The sequence below is a fragment of the Phragmites australis genome, chromosome 8 (genome assembly GCF_958298935.1).
Source record: "Phragmites australis chromosome 8, lpPhrAust1.1, whole genome shotgun sequence".
Classification (NCBI taxonomy): Eukaryota; Viridiplantae; Streptophyta; class Magnoliopsida; order Poales; family Poaceae; genus Phragmites; species Phragmites australis.
This window is the reverse complement of record NC_084928.1, coordinates 12,781,170-12,807,423: the sequence shown is the minus strand read 5'-3', so window position 1 is coordinate 12,807,423 and position 26,254 is coordinate 12,781,170. Positions and strand designations below refer to the sequence as shown.

The window sequence follows — 26,254 nt, the reverse complement described above, 5'->3', positions numbered from 1 at the left end:
GGAGCTATGACAAATCCACCTGTGTGGAGTACCGGTGAGGGGGTAGCAGCTGCAGGAAGCATGCAGGGAGCAGCAGCAGCAGATTCAGCTACCAGTGCTCCACTTTTCCCAGCAATCCAGATGGATTCAACACCATTGACAGCTGAAACCATGAGTCCAGTGCAAGAGCAGCAATCACCAAGGTCAATTGCAAGTGGAAATTCAGATGGGGAGCCTCACCGGTTTAGGAGTTTTGAAGATGTCTATCAGAGAACACAAGAGGTGACACTGAATTTTGATTCAGATGATGAAGAGCAGAACTCTGATCCAGATGGTGAAGCACTCCTGGCAGAGATGGAGGAGCCATCAAGCTTTGGAGAAGCAGTAGGACATTCTGAGTGGGTTGTAGCAATGAACAATGAAATAGAATCAATAGAAAGAAATGGAACTTGGGAACTCACAACCTTGCCAGCAGGGCAGAAACCCATTGGTTTGAAGTGGGTTTATAAACTGAAGAAGAACTCAGAGGGAGAAGTGATCAAGTACAAAGCCAGACTGGTTGCCAAGGGTTATGTGCAGCGTCAAGGAATAGATTTTGAAGAAGTATTTGCACCTGTTGCCAGAATGGATACAGTGCGTGTAATTCTTACAGTAGCTGCACACAGGGGTTGGCAAGTGCATCACCTGGATGTCAAAACAACCTTTCTGAATGGAGATCTCGAGGAAGAGGTGTATGTGGCTCAACCTGAGGGATATTCAGTTAAAGGTAAAGAGCAACATGTGTTGAAATTGAGCAAAGCCCTTTATGGTTTGAGGCAGGCACCACGTGCTTGGAACATTAAACTTGACAAGAGTTTGAAAAGGTTGGGATTCAGAAGGTGTGCACAAGAGCAGGCCATGTACACAAGAGGTGAAGGGGGAACTGCAGTCATTGTTGGTGTATATGTAGATGAACTCATTGTCACAGGAGCTGAGTTAAGTGAGATTGTTGCATTCAAAAGACAGATGACAGCAGAGTTTGAAATGAGTGATTTGGGGTTACTTTCATTCTATCTTGGGATTGAAGTGTCACAGCAGGAAGGCAGTGTGACAATCAAGCAATCAGCTTATGCCAGAAAGGTAGTGAAGCAGTTTGAAATGGAGAATTGTAACCCAACCAAGTACCCCATGGAACACAAAGCTCATGTACACAAAGATTCAGATGGTCAACCTGTGGATGTCACAGAGTACAGAAGAGTTGTTGGTTGTCTAAGATATCTACTCCATACTAGGCCAGATCTTTCATATGCAGTTGGGGTGGCCAGCAGGTATATGGAAAGGCCTACTGTCATGCATCAGAAGCTAGTGAAGCAAGTGCTCAGGTATCTCAAAGGTACCATTGACCTTGGGCTGGTGTATGTCCAAGGGACAGGAAGAGAGGTGCTGACAGGATACACAGACAGTGATTTGGGGGGAGATCTGGATGACAGGAAGAGCACAGGAGGGATGGCATTTTATCTGAACAACAACCTAGTGTCATGGACTTCTCAAAAGCAGAAAACTGTGGCATTGTCATCCTGTGAAGCTGAGTTTATGGCAGCAGCAGCAGCAGCCTGTCAAGCATTGTGGTTGAAGTCAATGCTTGAAGAATTGACAGGAGAAAAGCAAGGGAGTGTGAAGCTGTATGTTGACAATAATTCAGCAATTGCTTTGATGAAAAATCCTGTGTTCCATGGTCGAAGCAAACACATTGATATGAGGTATCAGTTCATACGAGATTATGTTTGCAGGGGTGACATCTCAGTGCACTGGATTTGTACTGAAGAACAAAGGGCAGATGTGCTGACAAAAGCACTGACAGCAGGGAAGCTGCAGGCAATGAGGCACCTGTTGGGTGTTAGAGATCTTAGCACATGTCAGGATTAGGGGGGAGATTGTTGGACTTAATCCTGTATGTACAGGTGGGGACAGTGGTGGCTTTGGATGCAGCGAGTCTTCAGGCCGAGCGCTTCTTCAGGCTCTGAAGCAGGAGGTGGCGTGGAAGGTGCTCAGGTGGAGATCATGCGTCAAGCATCTCGGTAGTGCTAGTTTAGCTGAAGAATAATTCATGCGGTTGCATGTAGTCCCGTTTTGTTCGGATCGTAGCTAAGTTTTAGCGTTTTCCATTCCTGTAATCACTGCTGGTATAAGTAGTGTCTTGTTATTTTTTCCAGATGGTAAACAGTGTTCCCGTTTTTCAGTTGCAATCTCATAAGAGGAAAATAGCTCTGACCTCTGAAATAAAAACCAGTTCCAAAATTCGCGTGTGTTCGTGTGTGTGTGTGATTTGGGTTTGTCAATGTGATCCTTGATTGCTAACAGACCTTGGTAGGAAGCGAGTGGAGTTCGGCGCGGGCCTCGTCGATCGCACCGACGTGGGTAGCTTCCAGGCTTGCGTGCCGTTCGCCACACACGCCAACTTCCTCATCGGCCCTTATGATCCTAGCCCCAGATTCACCGACGGCACTCGCGTCGGCGTCTTCCTCGACACCAAGGAGCATGAGCATGAGTGCACAAAGGCCTTCACCATGGACCTTCCCCATCGCAGTCGCTCCGCAGTTCCTCATAACTCTGAGCCGGCAGCGCCTCGACATCGTGGTGGACGACGGCGTCATCACCGCCTCATGAACACACGGCCTGCTCGGTGGCCTTCGTGGCGACGACCCGCTCATCCAGCTGCAGCTCGGCGCGTTCGTGGTCGACTCAGGTTCCTGGAGCTTCCCACCCTCGTCTACTCCCTCTATTCCATGCTGGACAAGTACACGACGCTCGTGCAACAGTTCTCCAAGTACGATGTCGTGGACCTGCATGGCAGCAACGACCAGCTCACATTGCTCCAGTCTACCATCGAGCAATCGTACGCCTTCCACAACACGGTGGGGGGATCTTTCAGCCAGCACGTGGAGCTGCCCATCCAGCTCGTGGACGTCGGCCTGGTACCTGGACACCCCGGACTCTTCGCGCGACTCGCCGCTGGCTCTCGGGTGTGGTTGCTCTTCTGCTCTACACCGCCACCACTGGACGCAGGCGCGTCACTGATGGATCGTCACCAATCCCAGCAGCTATTCTGCAATGCTTTGTCAAATGGGCTCGACCAAGGTGGATCATGCACTGCATGAGCTGCAGCATGGGTGAACAGAGATGAACAAGGCCAGGGAGTACCACCTGCATCGTTTCCCTGTGACAGTTCTTTCGTCGGGGCACCAAGCTTCAGCGATACAAGCATGAGACGGGCTGGCGACACAAGCGAAGCATTAGCACAATTGGTGGTTGATGGTAATGGCTAAAAAACCAGCTACCATATACCGAATAAGATTTTGAAATTTCATAGAGGAAAATGGTTGCAACTCTTGAAGGTTTGGATGTGGGTTTCAATTGGAGAAGCAACACTGCAACGAGTTCAATCTCCTCTCTGGTGGTTCAAGTCTGTTCTATGCTAAAGTCAAATACCTACAACACATGTTGGAGTGGTGTTTGTGCAATACAAAAAAAATATCCTCTGAGAAGTTTCATGAGCAGCAATGGCATCTGTTGGGTCAATTCAAGTTGGAAGGATCATACATATTTCATTGGAGACTCACCTCCAATTGCATGCTCATGAGGATCTCATTGGAAACTGGGTACTGGGAAGGTGTCTTCTGCATTGGCCAGGATTAGAGTGTTGTAGGAATCAAAATATAATCCTCCTGATACAATCTCTATGGGAATTCAGACCCAGATGTCTCTTGACAGGATAGCACCCTTTCTATGCCTCAAGGAATTGCCAACCGGTGCTATGTAGATATTACCAAGTGGTAGCTCAATTGTTGCGATGGAAGTTAGGAAGGGGCTTTTCTATTGGATGACCTCACTTGAAGCACCAACGATTGAGGCTGAAGTATTGGAGGGAGTGCTAGAAGCAGCTAACAGCAAGTGTTCAGGTAGCGTTGAAGAGCTCATAGAAGTGGAAGTTGATGCAAATGGACACAACCATGCAGAAGATGGTGCAGATAATTCTAAGGAGCAACTATCCATCTGTGTTTATGTACTGTTCCTTCTCCACAAGCATTTTGGAGACTGCCTGGCGATGAGCACTGGTGTTGCAGTTGATCTCTTCATCTGGACAGTAAATCTCAGAGAAGGGTTTTCTCTTGGTGCCCTTCCTCAGCTAGATCAGTTGGCTGGTCTTGTTATGGCTTTCGAAAGGGGTGATGAATCCTCCTTTCTGACTTTCCAAAGTTGGGTTGCTAATGTTGACATTCAGAGGTTTGAAGCCTTATGGTGCACAAGGAAAAATTTATCGATAAAATTTTTTTATCGGAGGTTAGCGATAAACAGGATTATCGGATTTATCGGAATTCTATGGGCGATAGACAAAATATTTCGAACAAAATTTGAAAAAAAAAGGCTTAATTTATCTAGAAAATCACATAGATTACATCCAAATCATTTGACTAAATAATAACACATAAATGAATTAGGATTGAAGGGGTGGTCTAGCGGCCTGCGGCCTGCGGCCGACGTTTTCTTGCTCGTGTGTTGGATTCGGAAATCAAAAGATGCCAAATTCAAAAATTACCGATATTTTTGACCGATAAGTAAATTTACCGGCCCTCGCCGATAAACAGGATTATCGGGTTTATCGATTTTTTTTCGGCGATAATTTTTTCACTGATGGTGCATAGGAACACATCAGATCAGGAGAAGAGCTATGCGCAGAGATCAAAGACTCCATTTCACAATTTGGGGAGCAAGGCGAAGGTGGTCAAAGACATCAGTCAGACCACCACTGTGCCTTGGGAACTCTGAGGTAATGTTGCATCGGCTTAGGGTCAAGCTGAATTTTAAGAGGGGAGGAATGTCACGGACTGGGCTGATAGACCGGGCTTGGGCCGGACTATAGGCTGGACCGCAAGGATCGGTGTTGGCTTACCGGTTGGTGAGGGACTTATATGTGTGAGGCATCGAACAGGAGGACAGACATCGAACAATTGAATAGTACCAAACCGACGACTTCTTCTACCTCGGCTCCATCAGCTCCTTCTCCTTGAGCTCCTCCGTTCTTCCTCCTCTCCGACCAGACCATCTCTTCTTCTTTGCGATGTTCTCTTCTTATCATTTGTATTCAGTTGCCTGTGCTTGACTTGGTTAAGGCAATACATATATAAACAGTAGAAAGTAGATTGAGACAGAGAGATTAGAGTGTAATTGCTTGTATTCATTGATGAGAGAGTTTCCATATTTATACATGATGAATGAACATGATGAGAAGACATGTCTATTGGGGAGACACTCATTCCTAATAGACATAACTCTTGGTAATTAATCACATGATTATATCTAAAATGTATCTATTCAAAATGCTCCTTAATTAATTATTCTAGTTGTAAACTTCTTGTTGGAAAGTCCTCTAAAAACCCTATGGGGAAAATGAGGAGAAAATAATATGTTGTTATGTTGATATGTCACTAAAACTCCTCGAAATCCAATGGGAACATATAATGAGAAAATAATATGGTATATATTGATTATTGCCTTATTGTAAGCTCATATGATAAACCTAGGTAGGAAAAACTCATTTTGGTGAATGTAGAGAATAATAATTATGATCTATAGATTATATTAAAACATCCGAAAACCACTTGAGAAAATAGGAGGAATAATAGTGATATGTTGTTAAAACTTCTTTAAAATCTAGTGAAAAAATAAGAAAAAATGGTGCCGCATATATTAATTATTGTCTCTTTGTAAACTCATATGAGAAAACCTTTAAAAGGAAAAACCCATAAGAAAGTTTAGATAACAATAGATATATCTTTGATACCTCTTTTAAAAACTCCGAAAGAAAAAAATAAGAGCTATGACATATGATCTTGTGTAGATATTACCTCATCAAAAACCTTATATGAGATATCATATAGGAAAAACTCATAAAGGAAAAAAAAGTGTAATATAATTATGAATATGTTATTATTTATGGATGAACTCTCTCTTAAACCTGTAAATCTTGGAGTCACCGCATACCAAGTCCATGAATATTAGAAAATGAAAGTTGGTAAGGACTTAGTGAATAAATCAACGAGGTTATCACATGATTTAGTTTGCAAGATTCTATATCCCTATTACGAGGATAGAACAATTTAGTAGCAATATGTTTGGTTATATTGTTCTTATGTAACCTGTTTGCATTTGAGAAATGCATGCACCATTATCTTCATACATAATGGTCAGTGATTTAATGGAACCAATACCACATGATTGTTGTATGTGATTTATCATTTTGCGAAGCCATACACATATATGTGATGTTTCATAATGATAGGTGGAAGTAACAATTGGAATCTGTTTTGATGACTCCTATAAGATGACTATATCACCATAAAAATAGTCTCTGATCTAACGTTATAGGGATTAATTATGTAGCAAGTATCTAGATATCCTACTATAGTCATATCTTGATTTTTCTGATAGAAAAAACTAGATCTTTGGTGCCATAATGATATCTTTGGATGTCTTCTTTGACTCCCACCTAATGGCGTTGTTAGAGTTGCGCTATTTAAACTAGCAAGTTATCTACAAATGCAATATCAGGTATATTACGATTTGTAAGATACATGAGCGCTTTGATGGCACTAAGATATAGAACTTTAGGTTCAATATCTTTTCATCATAAACCCAAGATATGAATAGATCTTGATTCATATTTAGAGATTGAATGTTCATAAGTGTTTTGATGGATATGATTATCAAATATCATTTGGATATTGATGGACTGATGGATAAATATTTCTGAAGGAATATGCTCAAGTTGTAGACTTAAGAAAGATTTGGTTTTGCCTAAATCATTCATCTCAAATTCCGTCTTAAGATGATTACATATTTTATCGTGTGTGGTTTGGAGATGATATAAAATCCAATTGGGATTTTATTATAAACACACATATGTAATCGTTGTGTTTAGAGTAACCCTTCTACGAAAAGAACTCATTTAGTTAGTTGCACCATAATCAGCTTAACTGCTTGAAGTCATAGAGTGACTTTAAACTGTACACAATATATATTATGATTTGTATTTAGACTCAAAATACAAAGTCCATTAGGGACTTATATGTCTAAATCTATCCAATTTATTTAATATGCCAATGATATTGAATATGAGAACATAATTTCTACACATACTATGGGGTATGTAGCATCGTAATTGATGCCGAGTCTCTGCATAAATCCTTGTGCTATAAGCCTAAAAATCTATTTTTCTTCTGTAGGGAAGATATTGTGTTGTTGAGCGAAAGTAATTCTTCTTAATTACCATATTTGGATTGACCAATTTGAGTGTTGAAGCACTATACCTAGGACTTTTGGTCTAGATTCAATTGAAGGTGTATGACCATTTAAGGAGAAATATATATCGACAATTTGTAGTCTTTGGTATTGATTGATTTTATGGAATCAATATAGTTTGTGGAAATATTATCTTGTTTAACTCCGTGTATTTCCCAAAACAATTGAGTTAAGGTGTTCCCATGATCTAGCGTCTGAATTTGTGTACACATTTGTGATGGGTATTTGGATGCTGAATATCCATAGACGTTTGGATATTGAATATTTATAAGGTGTCTATCAACTTGATGTTGATTTGTATTTATTTTTGTAGAGGAGGGATTTCTCAGTTTTCGAGGTAGCTTGCAAGAAGCTTTATCCTTTTGTGATCATATTTCTCCCCCCTCTTATTTTGATTTGGGAGTTGAGTGGTTTTTTTGGTATCTCTACTCTTTCCGATACAATTCTAATAGGAATTTAGGATTTGATGACACCTTTGTTGTCAATAAATACATCTGGTAGGTTATTTGCAATATGTTGCAAATACAAGATGTTCTGAATAAAGATTCGGATCTCGGGTACGTGGATACGATAAATGAATGTGAACGTGTGTGACATTCTCTTATGAGTTCTGGTATTTTTTGTGCTATTAATCTTCCCCTAATATCTGAAATTGTCCTCAAAATATTGTAAGCATATGGGCAATGAATAAGTCCTTTCTGAGGGACTCGAGATATTATATGATTGACGGATAATGATACCTCATATAGATTCCTAAAGTCCTTTTATGTATGCTATATGGTAGTGATATCAGTACATACAGAATGTAATCGATTCGCAGATGGGAAATACTTGACTGAGGCTAAATTTTTATGTATTAACTACAAAGGAGGGAGCCATATGATTGCAGTTGACTGAATTTGGTTTAATGATGTGGTGTGTAAAGCCATATGTCACCAACAAGATATTGGCTAATTGCAATTCTATAGTTGGTCATGCAAATGATTTAATTCTCTTGATAAAAGATTCAACTAGACCATTATGAATGTGCACATATGATACTTAATTCAGTAGTGCCAAAAAACAAACAATAACTGAATGCACGTTAAGGAATGATATTATCTATGTGAATGGATTTTATCCTGTGTTTGCTCTAATTTATTTGAGCAATGAGTTTGACATAAGTATGGTGCCTTATGTATAAGGGACACATGTGAGATTATTTTTTAGATACATCAGTCAGCATTATAGAGTACCTAGATGGTCCATAAAATTGCTGAACAGTGCCACATATATGTTCTTGAATACGTTTAAGAAATTGGGTGGCACATTATGAATTTTAAGGTAAGAGGGCCTTAAAATTAAATTTCCTGTGTCACATACAATGCGTACAAATCTGAAGATTTTTGGTATACTATGACCAATAGAATTGTTAATAATTTTTTTCATTATCTCTAAGGAAGAGTGATCAAGGCAATCATGTCAAATCTTGATTTGATTAAGATAGAAAAATTATTTTGTACGTAATATGTGGTACGAGTTTGATGTATGTATAGTACAATTTAGATGGTATATAGGGAAGCTTACCATATTCGTTGATTAAGTGGAGAAATTTCTCTTTTGTTATCATAATGGGTTTCAATATGTAAATCATTCTGATGGATATCTCTACAACTTAGTAAGGCATGGGTTAAATCGAGATACAATAGAGGATCATTGATTATGACTTTTGTACTCAAAGGAAGAGTAATTATGGCACGATCATAACCAACAATCACTGCATCACATCTAATGATTGTCAAAACATTTCCTTATCTCTTACTAAGAGTTTGGAAATATTTTGGTACCGTATAGTGTAGAGTTTGTGGTACATATGTCCACAAGGCATATTTCTTCCACCATCAGATTGATTCCCGTAGAATTCTATATATAGAAAGGAAGAATTTAATATAAAATTCTTTATCAGATATATAGAACACATACAAACTTATTTAGTATCATAAGTACTGATACAATATTGTATTACGACACTTAATAGGATGTAGTTAATATGGTATCTAAGGAATTAGGAGATAAGTTAAGATCTCCAAACATGTCGTGCAAAATAAATTCGACAAACATTTTTGTCGTGCTCATGGAATCTTCTTGTTACAGAAGAGTTTGGTTGTTACTTGATTCTTGTAGAATTTATTATTAACAACTAGCCTCCTTGGTGGAGTTAGTTTAAAGATTTGAAGTGTGTTTCAAATATTTGTCCTTGAGTAGGTCAGTTAAATCCCATGAATTGAAATACAGATCAACTAAATATCTCAAGGTGCGGTATTTCTTAGTAGAGTGCTTGTAGCATCCACACTTGTGACAAACATTAGATTTGTCAAGTTTGGAAATGAATTGACCTTGATCCGGTGCATAGGGCTTTTGCTTCTTGTTGCGTTTGTATTTATCATTGAAGTTATTTGGATGACATCTAAAAGCGCCATCGAACTTGCTGTTATTCTGGATATTATTATGTACTTCAGGTAAAGAAGCAGCACCATTGGGTGCTAATGATGATTCCTTAGAAAGAGTTTATCATGATTTTTGGCCTGAAATAATATATGGATTAAGTCTGAATAAATTTTGTATTATTTTGCACGATATTATTGTTATAATATCCTATCGATGGAAAGCATAGTAGATAAAGTTTTCTCTATTTTTTCGTATTTGTAGCTTCTTTTTTGCAAAAAAACATAATTTTGAGCAGATTTTATGGACAACATGATTGTAATCTTCGACGGACGTAAAGTCTTGGAGTCGGAGATGTGATCATTCATGATTTGCATCAAGCAGAATGACTGTCTTTTGCTGTTCATATTTGGTTTTTGAGAGCTAGCCATAGGTGCTTGAATTCTCTTCCATCAGATACTCAGATTTGAGATCCAGATAGATATGGTACCTTATTATGTATAAAGCTCCATATTTTACTTGATCTGTTAGCGGTGGATCTCCCTCTTTAGGAGGTTGGAGTACCGCTACGATTCCGCGAAACATAAGACTGACCTTGACGTTCATTGCCCATGTTGGATAATTGTGACCATCAAGCGTGAGTTCATCGAACTCTTGGCTTGTCATTTTATCCAAAATGGATTTGTCCATAGATTTGATTAATTTACTATAGGTAATTAAAATCATCATGGTAATATTATAATAATAATACAAAATATATAAAGTCAAGTTGAGACTTGAATGTCATAGTGTAGATCTTAAATTATGTAGCTAACAATTTGAAGATAATCACCAAATGTGATGTATATCTCGCAGCAGTAGGAGGCATAATATGATATTTATCAGTAGATATCTATGTTCTTGTTACCTTATTTTATAATAAGTAGAATATTTGGAACAACATGTTGAAGGTAATCGTTAAGTCAATATGACAAAATGTAGATCTCACAATAATGATGGATAATCTGCAAATATGCAATAGATGCTATTGTTCCATTAGCTTGTGTTTCGCAAATATTAAATGGAGTAATCACTTAGAAGATAATCACCAAAATGGTGTAAACCTCAAATGTAGTGATTTAACCCTTTGACGGTAGTCACCAAAATCTAGACAGCATAATAATGGTTTAACACTTCGACTGTAGTTACAAAAAAAAAATAGTGTATACCGCATAGTAGTGGCACGAGTAATTTGCTGTTATGAGCATAATCTGCAAATATTGCAGTAGATTTCATAACATCCACAACATTGCGTTATACCGATATTAGTTGAGGTAGTCACTTAAATTGATTTTGCATTTTAATTCTGCTTGAATTAAGCATTTTTGGGCACAAGAGCTCTTGGGCTTAAATAAGGTGAATTAATGTATAATCTTGCAAGAGAATGAATCTCAATTGCAAAATTAAAATGGTCATAAACATAATTGCATGTTATAGGGATTGCAAAAGGCAAACACATGAAATATTGGATAATATTCTAGAAAAACAGGGTCTAGAATGCATGTTTATATGATGTAAATATAGTACAGTGCAATACATTTAAAACAAAAGGGTTTTGTAAAAAGATAATTCACAGTATCTTTATAACCCAATTTCACAGAAATGCAGGGTCTTTTCTATCAAAAGGCCATTGGCCTTAGGCTGCCGGTCGAATGGGCCAAGTCAACTTTGGCCTAAGGCCCAGTCGACCTTTGACCCCATTCGGCCCAGTAGGGTTAGGGTGAGGAGGAGGGACGGTTAGGGTTAGGCTGCAGGCCCACCCCATCCCCCCTGTGGCACTGCCTGTACGCTCAGGCTGCTGCCGCCAGGCCAAAGGCATCGTCGATGGACGAACCGAACCGCTGTCGGTCGGCAGGGGCCAGCACGGGCGGACCGCATCGAGCAGGCCAACCCACAACCCCTGCCATCATCGGGCAGGGCGAGGTTGCTGCTGGATTGGGCCGACCATCGGGTCCAGCAACCGAGCAAGCACGAGTGCGATCGCACAGGCAGATGCACTGCCATGCTCAGGTGCCACTGCGGTAAGCTGCCATTGCTCGGATGGGTGCCCCCTTTAGAGGTTGAGGGGGCTCGACTGGAGATGAGTTGCCACCGACCACCTGAGACTCTGGTGGGCTAGTGCCTCCTACTGTTTGGACCCAGATCTGCACGATCTAGCCATCGAGCACCGCTGGAGAGGGTGGTGCGGTTGCCACCGGTGGCCTAGAGTAGTGTGCCCTAAGGGGGCACCGCCATCATGTAGCATGGGCCTTGCGGCTCTTCGTCGCCGCCATGAGAATGGCGCAATTGGGAGCCGCTGTTCGCCTTATGGTTGGATGTCACCAGAGGGTGAACGCCGCTGACCGTCTTATCTGGATCTGGGAGCCACAGGATCTGGTCACCTATGGAAGGGCTTTGGCCATAGGAGGGCAGCACCACCGGATCCGTTGGATCCTGTCTCCCAAGCTTCACATTCGAGGAAGGTGTCACCGCGCAGTGTGTGCCATCTGCGCATGATTGCGGTGGTGGCTGGAGGGTGCCTTCTCTGGAAGCCACATCGGTGGTCGGGGAGGCTGTTGTCGTTGGCCAAGATGAGGGGAAACACCAAGAAGACAACAGCCGCAAACGACATGGAAATCGAAGGTGATTCTGTTCGTTGCTTACTTTATGCCCTTGTTTCTTCTAGGTGATTCAGCTATGTTCCTGTGTTCGATGCAGGACCAAAAACGCGTCGTCGACCAAGTAGAAGGCGTAGAGGATTCTGAGGATCTCCTGTTGTAGCCTTCTTGTTTCTTGTTCATCGGTTGACGTGCTCGCGTAGGCCCTTCTATGCAAAGACCTTTGTGCCTTTGGAGTTCTTCTTCTCGATCGCTCAGCAGAGAGCGTGCTGATAATGTATTGTGGTGTGAATTGTAATGAACAGTAGAAAGTAGATCGAGATAGAAAGAGTAATCACTTGTATTCATTAATAAGAGAGTTTACATATTTATATATGATGAATGAATATAATGAGAAGACATATCTATTAGGGAGACGCTCTTTTCCAATAGATACAACTCTTGATAATTGATCATATGATTATATTTAAAATGCATATATTCATAACAAACTCAATGAATCATGTCTTCGTGAGTTAGATTGTTGTTTGATCAACGAGGTTTGTTACACCTGGCCGCCAATGTGACTCCGAGTTGCACCACCTTTTCCTAGCCAAAATGCTACGAGCAAGATGGAGAAGAGGAGAGGGATTGCTGTCACCTGTGCGATTCACATCATTGCTGCTGCAAGTCGACTAGAGTACATTTGCTCTTACCAGGAAATAGGGTGAGGGAGGCAATGAGGAAGTTACCATTACAATTTACAAACTATGGAACCAAGAAAGGCTCATTTCGCATCGAACACTCAGTCATCAGTGCACAGCACTAGTGCGTTCGGCCTTTCATATATACACAGTTCATATGCATGAGAGCAACTCAGTGCAAAAGCTACCGGCCCTCCTTGCCCCCATGAGCCACTAGGTTTAGTTTAGGTTTCTGTGACAAAATATACATCACCAGTCACCACACAGTTGATGACCACCCACCGTTGCCAGTGCACATGTCATTGTCGTCTCACAAAAAAGGGATCAGCTGTTTCTTCAAGTACAAAATGGCGTGGCGAGAGTGTGTTGGAGCAACATCAGTCGTCAATCATCTTCCCACCAGCCCATGTTGTAAAGCTGTCCTGCGAAAATTCCTGTAGGTTGCACAAGTTTAGCAAATACAGGGAAGGGGGGGGGGGTGGAGAAATAGAGAACCGAACAGATAGCAGTTGAACGCATAGGAACCATACAAATTGGCTCAGTCGAAATTCAGTTGTGTTGTCAAGGTCGAGATTTCCATTGTCCAAGGGCTCCAACCTCTGACACTCTTCTAAATCCTGTTTGAAGTCCTCTGCTGGCAGCTGGGCATAAACAGCCAGTCGAGGCTTGATCGCTTTGGGTTCATCTCCACCGCCACATGAGGTCTGAGACTGACTCAGGAGGAACTCATCGCAAATAGCAAGGCCTTCTGCCAGCTGCTGAGAGTTTAACAGTTCAAACTGGGAATCACCTTCCCAAAATTTCAGATCTTGTGATTGGGGATTATCTCCATTGTCGGGTTTTTCAGAGGGTGGAAGGTCAACATTCTCTTCAGCAGCATTCTCTTCAATGTTTGTTTCACAGTTTCCGATTACCTGCACATTAGCCAGAAAAAAAATTGTGCTAACATTATTGAATTCTATTTTCAATTATTGAAAAAAAGTTGATAGTATATGTTTTCTTTGCTGGTTCAACTTACGTATCAACAAAACCACACGTGACACATAGAAATATAAATAAAGCAAGCAGGAACATTCAGTTACCTGGTAAGGGTTATCAGGATTCAGGATAACGTCCTGGTCTCTACCAATATGTTCTTCAGAGGGTAATAATGGGAAATCAGGAAGATCTGCTTCAGCAGCTATAGATTCAACACCATCCATGGTGGTTAACTCTTGCACATTCTTCTCCCCAGATTTATGCTGAAAAAATAATTTTGAGACAACATATTCACCATCTTTCTCATCCTCCCCAGTGCCTAGGTGGTACTGATGAATCACCCAATTAGTCTTCTCGGGCTTCCCACCCTTCACAGTACTCATATACAGCACCATTATTTTCTTACAGCCAAGGTGCTTCCCATCAACTAATACTGGCTTTGTCTTTCCCGTCTTATGCCAATGGACATCAGCAAGATCATCAGTGTTTATCTTTCGACGCTTCCTAGTCCCAGTGTTATAGGCCTTAAATGTTCTGTGGAAAAAGTGTGATACAACTCCATCTTGCTTAACACCTGAAAAGGATAATAGTCGATTCAACAAGACTGCAAAACAACACAAAAGACTATCAAAGCCAAAAAAATGTTCCAATTAGAAAGTGAAATGTTTATTTGGAAAAAGGCCAGTGAAAATGCAAGCAGCTGTATAAGGTTGTTGATTATCGCTGAGTAACATGGAGGAAGGTTACAATGAAAAGTAAAATAAGTAGGCCTATTGCCACACTAGCACTTCTGCAGTTTTGCTAGACTAAATGCTGGTTGCAGGGAGAGATTCGAAAAATGAGTACTAAAGGACAAAAAATTAACAAAGATAAGCATTTGACAGAAGCTGTAAAATGCACATTTTTCACATCTACTCTTATCTGATAATAAAAATGGCCTTTTCTTACTCATCTTAAGAACCATAATCTTGAAAATTCCTCTTGAAAATTCCCATAATCTTTCAGAAAGAAGATGTATGTACCTGGAAGTTTCTGTGGATGAGTGTAGCAGATGCCATCATCTTCCTCAACCGTTGGAATAAATTCAACAATGAATGGATGAGGTTTTACACCAGCTTTGCCATGTTTTGCCAGTAAGTGCCAAAGCAATTCCTGGTCAGACGGATCAAATTTTACACCTTTAGGCAAACCGGGCCACTGGTGAACAACCTGAGGCAATTCCCACAATGATCAGATGATCGCACTTAAATAACACCTTTACAGACATTGTTTATCAACGGAAATTCGTAGCTGTAAAATATCCACGAATAAAACCCTCTATTATATGCACAGGTCAAAACACTTCAAAAATAACAGGTTCAGAAAACATTTAATCTGGTCATCAGCTGGATAAGAAGAACGACAGTTCAAGTGATAAATATAAATTGTCACGATAGATATCCATTCCAGCTTTATGAACAAGTTGACCGACTCCATAAGAATTAAGATAGCAAATTAATAATCAGTCAACTAGTCTGTCATTTGTTATTTAATCCTTGTTTAGAAAAAAGTAACTATGCATGGTTACAGAGAAATACAAATGATATGTATAATGGAAATATTGTAGCTAGCCCACTGAAGCATAATAGAAATGCACAGCTCTTACATCACTGTTATCAATGACATGGTTGCACTTTGGGCACTTCTTACTTGGGTTGCTCACCCATTTCTGTTTACTGGGATCCAAAGAGCCAGAAGCATTTTTTATTTTGGTAGCAAATCTTTGGCTGTCAATTATCCAAGATGTCCTGCAGAAAATATTGAAGCTACAGTTAAGACAGATAAATGAAACAGAGTCACTCTAGAATACCAACAGCATCACCCGAATATCAGTTTTCACTAACCAACAACAGGCCAAAATGCAGATGGCATATAAGCACCGATAACTTCACTAAACGTATCTAAGCAATCCACAAAGCTAGATCTGGTTTAACAAGAATTTTGCAAGTCGATCACAATTGAATCACTAAGGGAGAAATTAACACGCTGTTCCTCATAATTGTTAAGATAATAACATTGATCAAGCATCAACTTTCCAAAATTCAAGATCACACTCAGCTCCACTATTGCCTAAAGCATAAGTTCAAAAGGTAGATATTCTAGCCAAAAGACAATTCGAAAACCTTGATGTAAAACAATATTTTTGACCCATGAAGCATGATTCCAAAATAATGGTAAAACTGTAGAACTCAAAACTAACACACAAGAACAATTGCTCAGGTGAAGCTTACATGGAATTTTAATCACAATACTACAGAAATAAAACAGGATGTATTTATTCGCCAGATTACCAAGGATGAAAAGATGGCTTCTTTAAGGGTACGAGGTGGACAGTGAGTACACTCTACTCCGTATCTTGCAAAGAGGACGTACCCAATTGACCAGAACAAAGCTATAAATGGTAAAGTAACTAGGTGTCAACTAAAATACACTATACTCAAGCCAGTAACTAGAAACTCCCCTTTAACCAAAGATTGAAACAATGGGTACACCAAGAACTATCAAGACGCCTCTGCACTTGAACATACTATTACTGCAAACAGAACAGAGTGCAAACGTACAGCAACCCCAAAATGGAGGATGCGTCATTTGAACTAAAACCAACATAGAAACGTCATCCTTTGTCTAGGACTCCCCTTACTAAAGTGCAAAACAACAAAAATAACGACGCAAGATATCTCCTTTCGATCAAAGCCAATGGTGAAGAAGTGCACACAGGACCCTCCCCAAAACCATCTGGGTTTCAATTGTAGCACGGCAACCGCGCCCAATCCAAATCGCCCCATGCTTAAACGTGATTCTAAAAATAGTTAACAAATAGAGATCGCCGATCTCAATCACACAAACACAAATGCCAAAAGGCCGCGTCCACTCGATATCCACCCCCCCCCCCGCCCCCCAAGCCCAAGCCGCCTCATTTACCTACCAACCGAATAACCGGAGGCGGTGAGCGGCCCCGATTGTCGAATCGAGGAGGGTACGCACCCAGCCATGGCGGCGGCCGCGTGTCCGGCGACGGCCTCAGGCTCCTAGGTTTCCGGCGAGCACGAGGCGGCGGCGGCTGGGACCTGGGAGTGGCGAGCGGTGAGGAAAGGGTGTAGTTTATTTTTGAATCAGGGTTGACCAGACGACACCGACCGTCACAAATGCGACGGTCACCGGCTAAAAATCACGGTTACCGTACTTTTCGATTCGGTCCGGTTTTAAAACTAAACAGCAACCGAATTTAAATTTAAAAAATTCGAAAAAACAAAAAAATTCAAAAAAATCTTTAAAAAAACTAGACACAATTCTAAGACCTTCTGTGAAAAGTTTTTTCAAAAATAATGTCGTTTGCATCATATTTTATAGGGAGAAAATTTGAAAATTGAAAAAATTGAAACGTGCGGCTCAGTTATTAACTCATGTTAAGAAAAAGTGTAACATGCAAACACATATTTTTCTTGTGTAAAACGTATTTTAAGAGAATCTTTAAAATTGATTTCACTTTATTTAGAGTTTTGTTAATTTCTCTATGATTTTGACAAAGTTCACAAGCATAAAGTGAATATGTTAAGAAACAGCACTGTAATTAACTTTTTCATGTCTACTATTATTTTTCCTACGTAAATCATAGTATAAATAAGCTAATGAAAGTGGTTTCACTAATTTTTTAGGTGTGAAGGGTCAGTTATGAATTAATCTAGTCGCAACACATTTACACAATCATGTATGTTACAATAACTAATTCATGAGTTCGTGTATTTTTAAAAGACATGGGATCATGTAAGAAGACTAACAAAATTAGTTTCATGATTTTTGGATTAGCAAAGAGTAAATTATGCATTTAACTTGGTTTAACAAATACAATTTCTCACAGAAAATTTTGAACTTTTTTATGAGTATAAATACTTTTATCATGTATAACATGTCACAAGGAAACCAACAAAATTTGTTTCACTTGATTTGAAGCTCAGATGAATTAGTTATTGATTTTACAAGATTGAGATAATTTTTGGGTTTTTTGTTGAACTTCACTGAAAATCGAGAAAACCGCTCAATAAATCGAGAAAACCGAGCGGTTACCGAGAAAACCGAGCGATTACCGAGAATGCGAAAAATTCGAGAAAACTGCTCGATAAATCGCAGAAACCGCTCGGTCCAAACTGACCGGTTACCGAACGACTAAAATCGCGATTTTTTTTTTCCAAATTTCAAATTTTGCCAAATGAATTTTATCTGAATTTTTTTGAATTTTTGACCGGTTACCGCGGTAACCGCGAATTTTCGGTTATCGCCGGAGCTCAGTCGATAAGGTTAACCCTGGTCAAGTGCACGCTGTCACCAAAACATGGTTGGACACGGTCATGAAAACCACCCATTGGAACGAGACAATGGACATATGAGATTAAAGGTGGCAAGTGGGCCTGATTAAATGGGCTAGCATTAGGCACGGTCATTTAGCCTAGCTTAGGCACGGCATAGCATGATGACATAAGTCATATCCGGGCCGGAGCATGACATGATCTGTTTAAGTTTTATATTTTTTAATATTTTATATAATTTGTTTAGATCTAGTATCATATAGGATATGTGTGCTTAACTTTTAAATAGAATGTTGTTTGTTCAATTCCTGACGAGTGCGAGTTTTTGTGTTTTTTTCTAATTTTTCGTGAGCTAATAGGTAAAAAAAAGGCCATCGGACCTACCGTGCCGTGGACCAGCATGACACGGCTCGATCTTAAGTGAGTCGTGCCTGGGCTAAAGCCGTGTGAAAGTGCATCTAGGCCTCCATGCGGGTTTTAGATAATTGATGACAAATGATTAAAGGATTAATGAGTTTAATGAGATTTTGGACATGTATTAGTCCCATTGAAGAAGTAAAATGACGTTGCCGTCCCTCAAAAAGAAAAGAGAAGCGACATATAGGTGCACCGTACTATCAAGAGGGATATGTTTAGATTGACTTGAAGTTGTCTCAGTGCTCAAATAACTTTTTTAGATCAAAGATGAGAGACACATATCACCTTACGAACACCGGATGATTTAAAAGTTATGTTGGGACCTGGATATTCTGGGTTGACCCGGATACTCCAGGTAACCGGAGTCTCTGGACAATGCCCTGCAGGGGGTTCTCGGTTTGTGGTTGGAGTTCAATCCGGAGTCTTCGAGTTGACAGGGATACTCCGGGTGATCAGAGTCTTTGGACTGTACTCCAGCAGAGAGTCTTGGTTAGAGCCTAAAAGTTTCACCCGGAGTCTCTAGGTTGACTCGAATTCTTCGGGTTCTGTGTTCATCCGGACCCTCCGGGTTGGGTTCTGGACAGGCTCGTGGTTGTGCGATAAGTGCCAACCCAGAGTCTCCGGGTTGACTCAGATACTTCGAGTTTGTATAAAATATACTGTAACGGCTAGTTTTGAGGGGCTGGGTTTAAATACCCCCTCACCCCCTCCTTTATTTTCTACTGAACCAACTCGAGACAAAAACCTTCAAAACTTCTTTAGAGCCCTCCCGCTCCTTTAGTGCATTAAATCTTGTAAGGATTTGAGGCTTAGGATTACAATAGTGTGATTGAGTGCTAATGAGCAAAATTCCATTATTTGAGCACTTGAGGTCTTAATCAAGCCGTCAACTCGCGTTCTTTGCTCTTGAAACTTGAAGCTCCTAGATGGCTAGGTGTCACCCAGTGAGCACTCAAGCTTGTAGAGTGCCTAGAAAGTTTGTGAAGGTCATCCTCGCCTCCACAAGAAAAGAGGAAAGTTGAGTAAGCCTCGAGCTCGATTTTTGTGGTCGCTCGGTGAGGATAAGGGTTGAGAGAGATCTGGCTCTTTGTGAGCAGACGTTGGATCGTTTGATTCGAACTTCAGGAAACAAATTCGTTTCTTATTTGATTTATTTGTTGTTCTAGTTGTTTTGGGCGATTTGCCCTAATCTATGTGATTGTGTGTTTCTACATGAAGGTGGTCCTTTGAAAAGCTTCCATACATCCTTAGAAACCTGTGGTAACACGTGACATCAAGTAGATTTACTTAGAATTTCATAGCCTTTGATTTCCTATTTCATCCGGACTATCCGGGCAGAACCCGGAACCTCCGGACCCGGAGTATCTGGGTTGACCCAGATTATCCGTATAGTTTAATCCACTGCAAAGTTTTTTATGCTCGGAGCAATTTTTTTATTAGTAAATTCTAAATCCGAGCATGTATACGTTTGTTATGCAGCATGCACGCTTGGATCGGCCACCCGCTGTGAATCGAAGCATTCTCCATTACATGTGAAGCAACCATACGTGGGACTTGCGGCCCATTACCATTACATGTGAATCTAAGCATTCTCTATCACATGTGAAGCAACCAGATGTGAGGTCCACGACCTATTCATCTTTGTTACCCATACTTAGGGCTCGTTTGGCAGGGCTCCAGATTCTCTCAGAAACGTTTCGGTTTCAGATTCTCCCTGGAAACGTTTCTCTGGTGAATCACCCTCAATTTTCTGAAAACGTTTGGCAGGGATTCTGGATTCGGATTCTTGAAGAAAAATGACCTGAGTGATTCTAGAAACGGGTGAAACACCATTTTAGGTGATTCTCCTCGTAGTATTAAAAATGAGAAACGTTTCAGGTGATTCAAGGTGAAACGTTTCACGTTTTGGTGCGTTTGGTAGGGATTCTAGAGAATCACCAGAGAATCTGAAACGTTTCTTGCAACCAAACGGGGCCTTATTCTCTGCTTTGTTTGCTTTTTGACCATTCTTCACCTCTCTCTCGTACACACGCACCCACGAGGAGCTAGGCAAGTGATGTCACCGAGGAGAGGAGGTAGATGGTTTGGAGGTGTCCAAACAGTGGAGTGTCACATGCGACAGAGAGCAACCCTGAGAGCACAACGGTGAGTTGAGCGAGGAGTCTTGCGATGGTGAGTTGCATGAGGAGTAACGTGGTGAATAGGGACATGAGGATGGTGAGCAACACAAGGATGGACGACAAGGGACGACAAAGACCAAGGAGACTTGGTTGTGGCAAGCGCCAGCGAGAGCATCTAGAGGCCCATTACGTGGGGTCTCTACGTGTTCCATGAGGCGGTTGAGGATGGGCAGATGTGATGAGAAGCTCGACAGTCACCATTGTGATTTGTGGTGATTTGCTTGCAAAATGCCTAAAATCCCCCCTCTTTCCTTGTAAAAAAAAATCCGATTTTTTTTAGCAATTTCCCTCATTTTTGGTTATGCAGTTGTGTATGATGTTTTCCTCAAGTTGCCTTTTCGTTTTGTTTGAATTTGCTTGTAAATATGCAAATACTTGACTTTAATTTCGACTAATTTGCTTATGTTATTATGGGTCGCCTTCAAATATATTATAATTTGCTCACAAAATTATTCTAATTTGCTTATGAGGTTATGATGATTTAACTACCAGTTTCTGGATGCGAAATAACAGAACCATTTACTTTCGCCAATATTTCCTATAAGGCTATTCTAATTTGCTCTCAAATTTATATCTAACTTGCTTTTCAAGCAACGACGATTTGTTTATCAATTGCCTTTCTTCTCTATCCATATAATCATCACCACATGTGCTTTACTTGCTTTGCCTACATTAGGGGTTGCTCTGTAGGGAGAGTCATATGAGGAATAGTTATGCAGACATTAGACGAGTCCTTAAAAAACTTATTTTTGTCGATATATCTAACCACGAGATGTCTGCGAACCAAAAAAAGCCTATAGATTTTTACTTATTATCTCTATCTCTACTACTTAAAAAGCACGTAGTGCTTCCTGAAGCCTTCACACATCCGAATATTCTACCTCCACGCTCTGCTATCTTCTCGACACCGACAGTGGGACCACCCTGCATTTCCGTTCTGCCAGCCACGCCGCCATCGCCACCCCCTCCCCCTCCCCCTCCCTGCGCCGGGCATCCCTATTCCCCTTTCAGATCGGGCCTGAAAAGCAAATTCTATAGGACCATATCTAGAAAGACCTTCGTGAGACCCCATCCATACCATCTATCCCGTGATCCAATAACTGAGCTAAAGAGGAGAGAAGGAGTGAACATGTGTTATCATAGAAGAGAAGGTCTTTCGTAAGACTGGTTCTTATAGAATTTGCCAGGCAACCATGTTCCCATGACACCGTCACCACACCCTCCCCCTCCCTCTTCCCTCCCTCATCAATTTTGTCTTATTTATTGTTAGGAAATTGTCCAGTCAGACAGTTGTATTTTTCATCCATACAACTTGAATGCAAAACTAAAGAGTATACATTGGAGGTTTCAAGTTCGGTCAAAATACTAATATCAGCTTCAACACAAGAAAAAGGAAGAAGCCCTGCAGCATAGAAGACTAAAATTTCAGGTAACTTTAGTCTCATAAGATGTGAGTTATTTCTCTTCCTATGTTCTTTTTTAATAGTAGAGACTAGATTCTCCATAATAGAATACTTGTTTACGTGCTTCTGCAGTGGCACACTTGTGAGCATTTCTGTATTATACTTTTACCTACCTCCACCTTGGTCTGGACACTTTTGCATCTAATTTAGAGTGAATGTATCAGTTTCATGCTTTCGAAGTCGGCATGGACAAGACTGTACAGAAAATGAATTAGTGGCTTATTTTCAATTACTGCTGCACCGCATGAGCACACTACATCACCAAACTTCACCTCGAATAACGTTTTGATGCAATCACGCTCCTTGCCTGAGATATGCACAGCAAGGTATGTGAATACGATCAATTAAGTTTTTTGCACTTTGGAGCATTCACATATCTCTGAGGCTGTTGTCCAAAAATAAGCTTTTGACTAGAGATAACTTAGGCAAAAGAAGATATGTAGATGACAAATCCTATTTGTTTTATTCAGAGAGAGAGAGAGAGAGAGAGAGAGAGAGAGAGAGAGAGAGAGAGAGAGAGAGAGAGAGAGAGAGAGAGAGAGAGATACTCTGATCACCATCTCTTCTTTGAATGTGTAGTTGCAAGACAAATGTGGTCAGAAATGACAGAACAATTAGGTGTAGATTTGGGTGTTAATTTTGAATCTGTTGCTAAGTTGTGCCTAAGTGACAAGAAATATGGTGTAGTCAATACAATTGATTCAGCTATGATGTGGAGTATTTGGAAGTTAAGAAATAATTTTTGTTTTCAGAATGAGTTGTGGAGTAACTCCCAGTTCATACGTGGCAAGATCGTAGCTATCATCAAAAGTTGGGGAGTTTTGTGTCACAAGAAGCAGTTGTCGATGTTTTTGAGCTTAGTCGACGAAATTGGGGGAGCTGACAAGAAGACCTGCGAAGATACCGATGTTATCCTAGCTTTGTGTTTGGTTAATGGAGATACAATATGGAGCCTGTCGAGGTGTGGTCGGGTGAAGTATGATGAAGCAGTTTAATCTGTTGTGTGGTGTTTTTTCCATGTGTTTCTTCTAATCAATAGTATTATCTTGTCCTTTAGAAAAACAGTATTATCTTATGCAAAATTTTGGATTCTATTGCAACTCACGTGTAATCAACTAGCTAAAACAGAAAACAAACGACTTTGCTAGACCTCAGGTCTACAAGGCTACAACCATCCGTTTATAGAGCACCAATCCATCAGTTGGTAGGCTCGTCTATTTGTGCAGACCAAAGTGCCCTCCCATAGCCAGCCCAGTCTAAATGAATTGTATCATGCCAGTCCATGGCCCAATAGAGGTGAAAATTGAGCCGGGCTGACATGAGATGGTTCTTTCGGGCTGCGGGCCATATAGGACGACATGTGGAACTGTTTGCCATGTCGGACTAGCACGTGGAGCTGTGCGGGCCATGGCACGACGAGCACATTGTGCCGATCTTGCTTGGCCCAATTCCCACCTCTAGGCCCGACCTAGCCCATTTGAGGACCAACACAATGCCATCCCGCGAAGGAGTGAAGTGTAATAGTGCTTCTTTACTAGTGCACTCTTCCTATCTACAGTTGAGAGAACGCGACTAGGAGGTGATCCCAATCTAGCGTCGTCCCTGTCAGGTTCCTCCTCCTCTCCAGCTACTTCCCAGCGCCGAAGGGGAGGGGGAACGTAGATCTGTGATGCCATGATGTAGATATTAGCTTCTAGTAGCTTCCAGTAGGTTCTAGGGCTGTTGATTTGGCCATGACATGCAGTCACCGAGGGCCTTTTGTTTCTTTTGCTCCTTCTCCGTTGATGGATCTCTAGGTGGTGCAGTCTACGATGGCGCTGCTGCTAATGGGTCCTAAATGGAGTGGTTCGTGAAAGGTTTTTAGTTCCCATGTTCGTCATCGGTGTGAAGAGCATGTGGATTTTGTTCTTCCTCAATCTCTTCGACGAGGATGGCAACAAAATTGGCATCCTCTTCAGCGAGATTTGGGTAAGGTTAGTATCTCTAATCCTTTTTGTGGAAGGATTGGAGTCAATAGCCGTCCTCTTGCGCGACTGCTTCTCCCAGGTCGTTGGTGTGTTCACCGGCGGCAATGGAGTTTGCTTCCGAGCTGACATCTTCAATGAATCTTCAGGTGCTAGCGTTGGTCCTATTGCCCAACCACGCACAAAGAGGAGTTGACAGCATCTTTTGTGACATCTACATGAGGGAACTCATTTGCGGGTGTGGTTTAGGGCTTTGTTGTCCGTCGATTGGGATCTGACGTCATGGCGTCTGTTCCCACTCCTCGTGACAAATGAAGTTTACAGGAATAACCTCATAAGGACTTCGATGTAATTTGTGTTTCCATCAAGGGTTCCCGTGCAAGGGGCTGGATGTAATCTTATCTTCATATATATATCAAAGTCCGACCCTTCTCTCTCAAAAAAAAAAAAAAAAAAAATATTAGAGCGAATTTTGACGCTCTGAAGCAGTCTCAAGGCCGGACATTGTCATGATGCACGCCTACAGCCTACTCAAAACACACCCCAAAGCAACAAAAAATAAGAAAAATCAAAGACAAACATCCTGAACGAAACAATACTGTGGTAGCAAGATCACCAGGTTTCCCCCATTTGGCTACTCGATTCGGGGGATAATTTTAATCAACTTCGGATTCACATGCCACCCAAGGAAATAGTAGGAATCCTCGCTCCCTTTCTTCTCACCAACACTAACAAAATCAGCATCCAGATCTGGTGCCAAAAACGAACGCATCACTACTAATAGCTAGGGCAGCAATGCATGCATGAACAATTCTGGATCATCGATAGGTATCTGATCTTGGCATGCAGCAGCGCAGGATGGTGAACGGATGGATTTATGGGCACTTGGGCCCTCCTTCCTTGGTCTTCCAGTTGTTGTAGCAGGGGCAGGCGCCCTTGTTGCCGTAGTACCCGGGGGGCACGCACAGGCACTTGACGCAACACTTGTTGCAGAAGGTCAGGCACGCCTTCTTGTACTGCGTCCGCGAGCACCGCGACTCGCACTTGGGCGAGCACTCTGCACAGCCCAAGAGAAATCAGCGCACGCTTCAGATCTCAGTCACAATGCCGCGTCAGTGTGTGTGTGTTTGAGAAAGAGAGAGAGAGAGTTAAGTAGTTAGTTACCCCATGGCTTGAGGTTGCCTCCTCCCATGACCTCCTGCCGCAAACCAGAGTTGAAAGATTGTTTGATCAGTGAGTACCAAACGAGCTGCCAAGCTTGGGCACAAATGCAGGTGCCTGGAGACTGGAGGCGAGGTGAAGCGAGCTTACCGAAGGGAAGGCGACGGCGAGGAGGAGGAGCGCCAGGAGCAGGAAGGAGACCTTTCTAGCCATCACTCTCCCGCTCCCCTTGTTCTCCCTTTTCCTGTGCCTGACTTGAAGCGAGACGAGATATTTGGGAGGAGTGCGAGGTTTAAATAGAGCAGGAGGAGGAGTTAGGAGTGGAGTGCAGACGACGAGGTGGTACCCAACCGCGGCGAGGACAGTGGCAGGTGAGAGCAGTTATGGAGGCGAGGACAGGCCGCGGCATGTGAGCTTTGGAGGAGGGCGACACATGCTCCTCAGTCCTCTCCGTTACTGCGCTGCCTAACCAAAACGGAAAAAAAGGATTACGCATTTTGACTCCTGTATACTGCTGCGCTTTTACAACCATGTACGGCAAATTAGTATTGCATTCTGATTAGCAGTCTGTCAGTCAGGCTGGTTAGATTCAGTGAGCCTGAAACGAACGGATGATACGCTTGTGCTTGGATCCACTAGATCTTTGTTTTTTCTTTTTTTGAAAAGTTTGATCCACAGAGATTGCGGA

At 41.5% G+C, this 26,254-nt stretch overlaps 2 protein-coding genes across 2 annotated transcripts; both read right to left on the bottom strand.

Annotated features, from left to right (window-relative positions):
• Positions 1-13,127: 13,127 nt before the first annotated feature.
• LOC133926648 (SUPPRESSOR OF GAMMA RESPONSE 1-like) lies at positions 13,128-17,198 on the bottom strand. The gene is made up of 6 exons (XM_062372668.1): positions 17,063-17,198; positions 15,684-15,825; positions 15,061-15,247; positions 14,143-14,612; positions 13,591-13,974; positions 13,128-13,494 (listed from the first exon to the last, which is right to left on the bottom strand). Exons 1-6 carry the CDS (start codon positions 17,068-17,070, stop codon positions 13,438-13,440), a joined length of 1,248 nt encoding a protein of 415 aa, XP_062228652.1. The 5' UTR covers positions 17,071-17,198; the 3' UTR covers positions 13,128-13,437.
• Positions 17,199-24,964: 7,766 nt separating this feature from the next.
• LOC133925849 (gibberellin-regulated protein 4-like) lies at positions 24,965-25,869 on the bottom strand. The gene is made up of 3 exons (XM_062371600.1): positions 25,717-25,869; positions 25,570-25,603; positions 24,965-25,462 (listed from the first exon to the last, which is right to left on the bottom strand). The coding sequence occupies exons 1-3, from the start codon at positions 25,777-25,779 to the stop codon at positions 25,281-25,283; spliced, it is 279 nt and encodes a 92-aa protein (XP_062227584.1). The 5' UTR covers positions 25,780-25,869; the 3' UTR covers positions 24,965-25,280.
• Positions 25,870-26,254: the final 385 nt, after the last annotated feature.

Coding starts and splice junctions, on each gene's coding strand:
- LOC133926648 (XM_062372668.1), bottom strand. Junction 14,613..15,060: donor TCATCCACAGAAACTTCCAG/GTACATACATCT, acceptor TATCCTTTTCAG/GTGTTAAGCAAGATGGAGTT. Junction 13,975..14,142: donor ATCCTGATAACCCTTACCAG/GTAACTGAATGT, acceptor GCTAATGTGCAG/GTAATCGGAAACTGTGAAAC.
- LOC133925849 (XM_062371600.1), bottom strand. CDS start 25,779: ATGGCTAGAAAGGTCTCCTTCCTGCTCCTGGCGCTCCTCCTCCTCGCC. Junction 25,604..25,716: donor TCGCCGTCGCCTTCCCTTCG/GTAAGCTCGCTT, acceptor GGTTTGCGGCAG/GAGGTCATGGGAGGAGGCAA. Junction 25,463..25,569: donor AGGCAACCTCAAGCCATGGG/GTAACTAACTAC, acceptor TGGGCTGTGCAG/AGTGCTCGCCCAAGTGCGAG.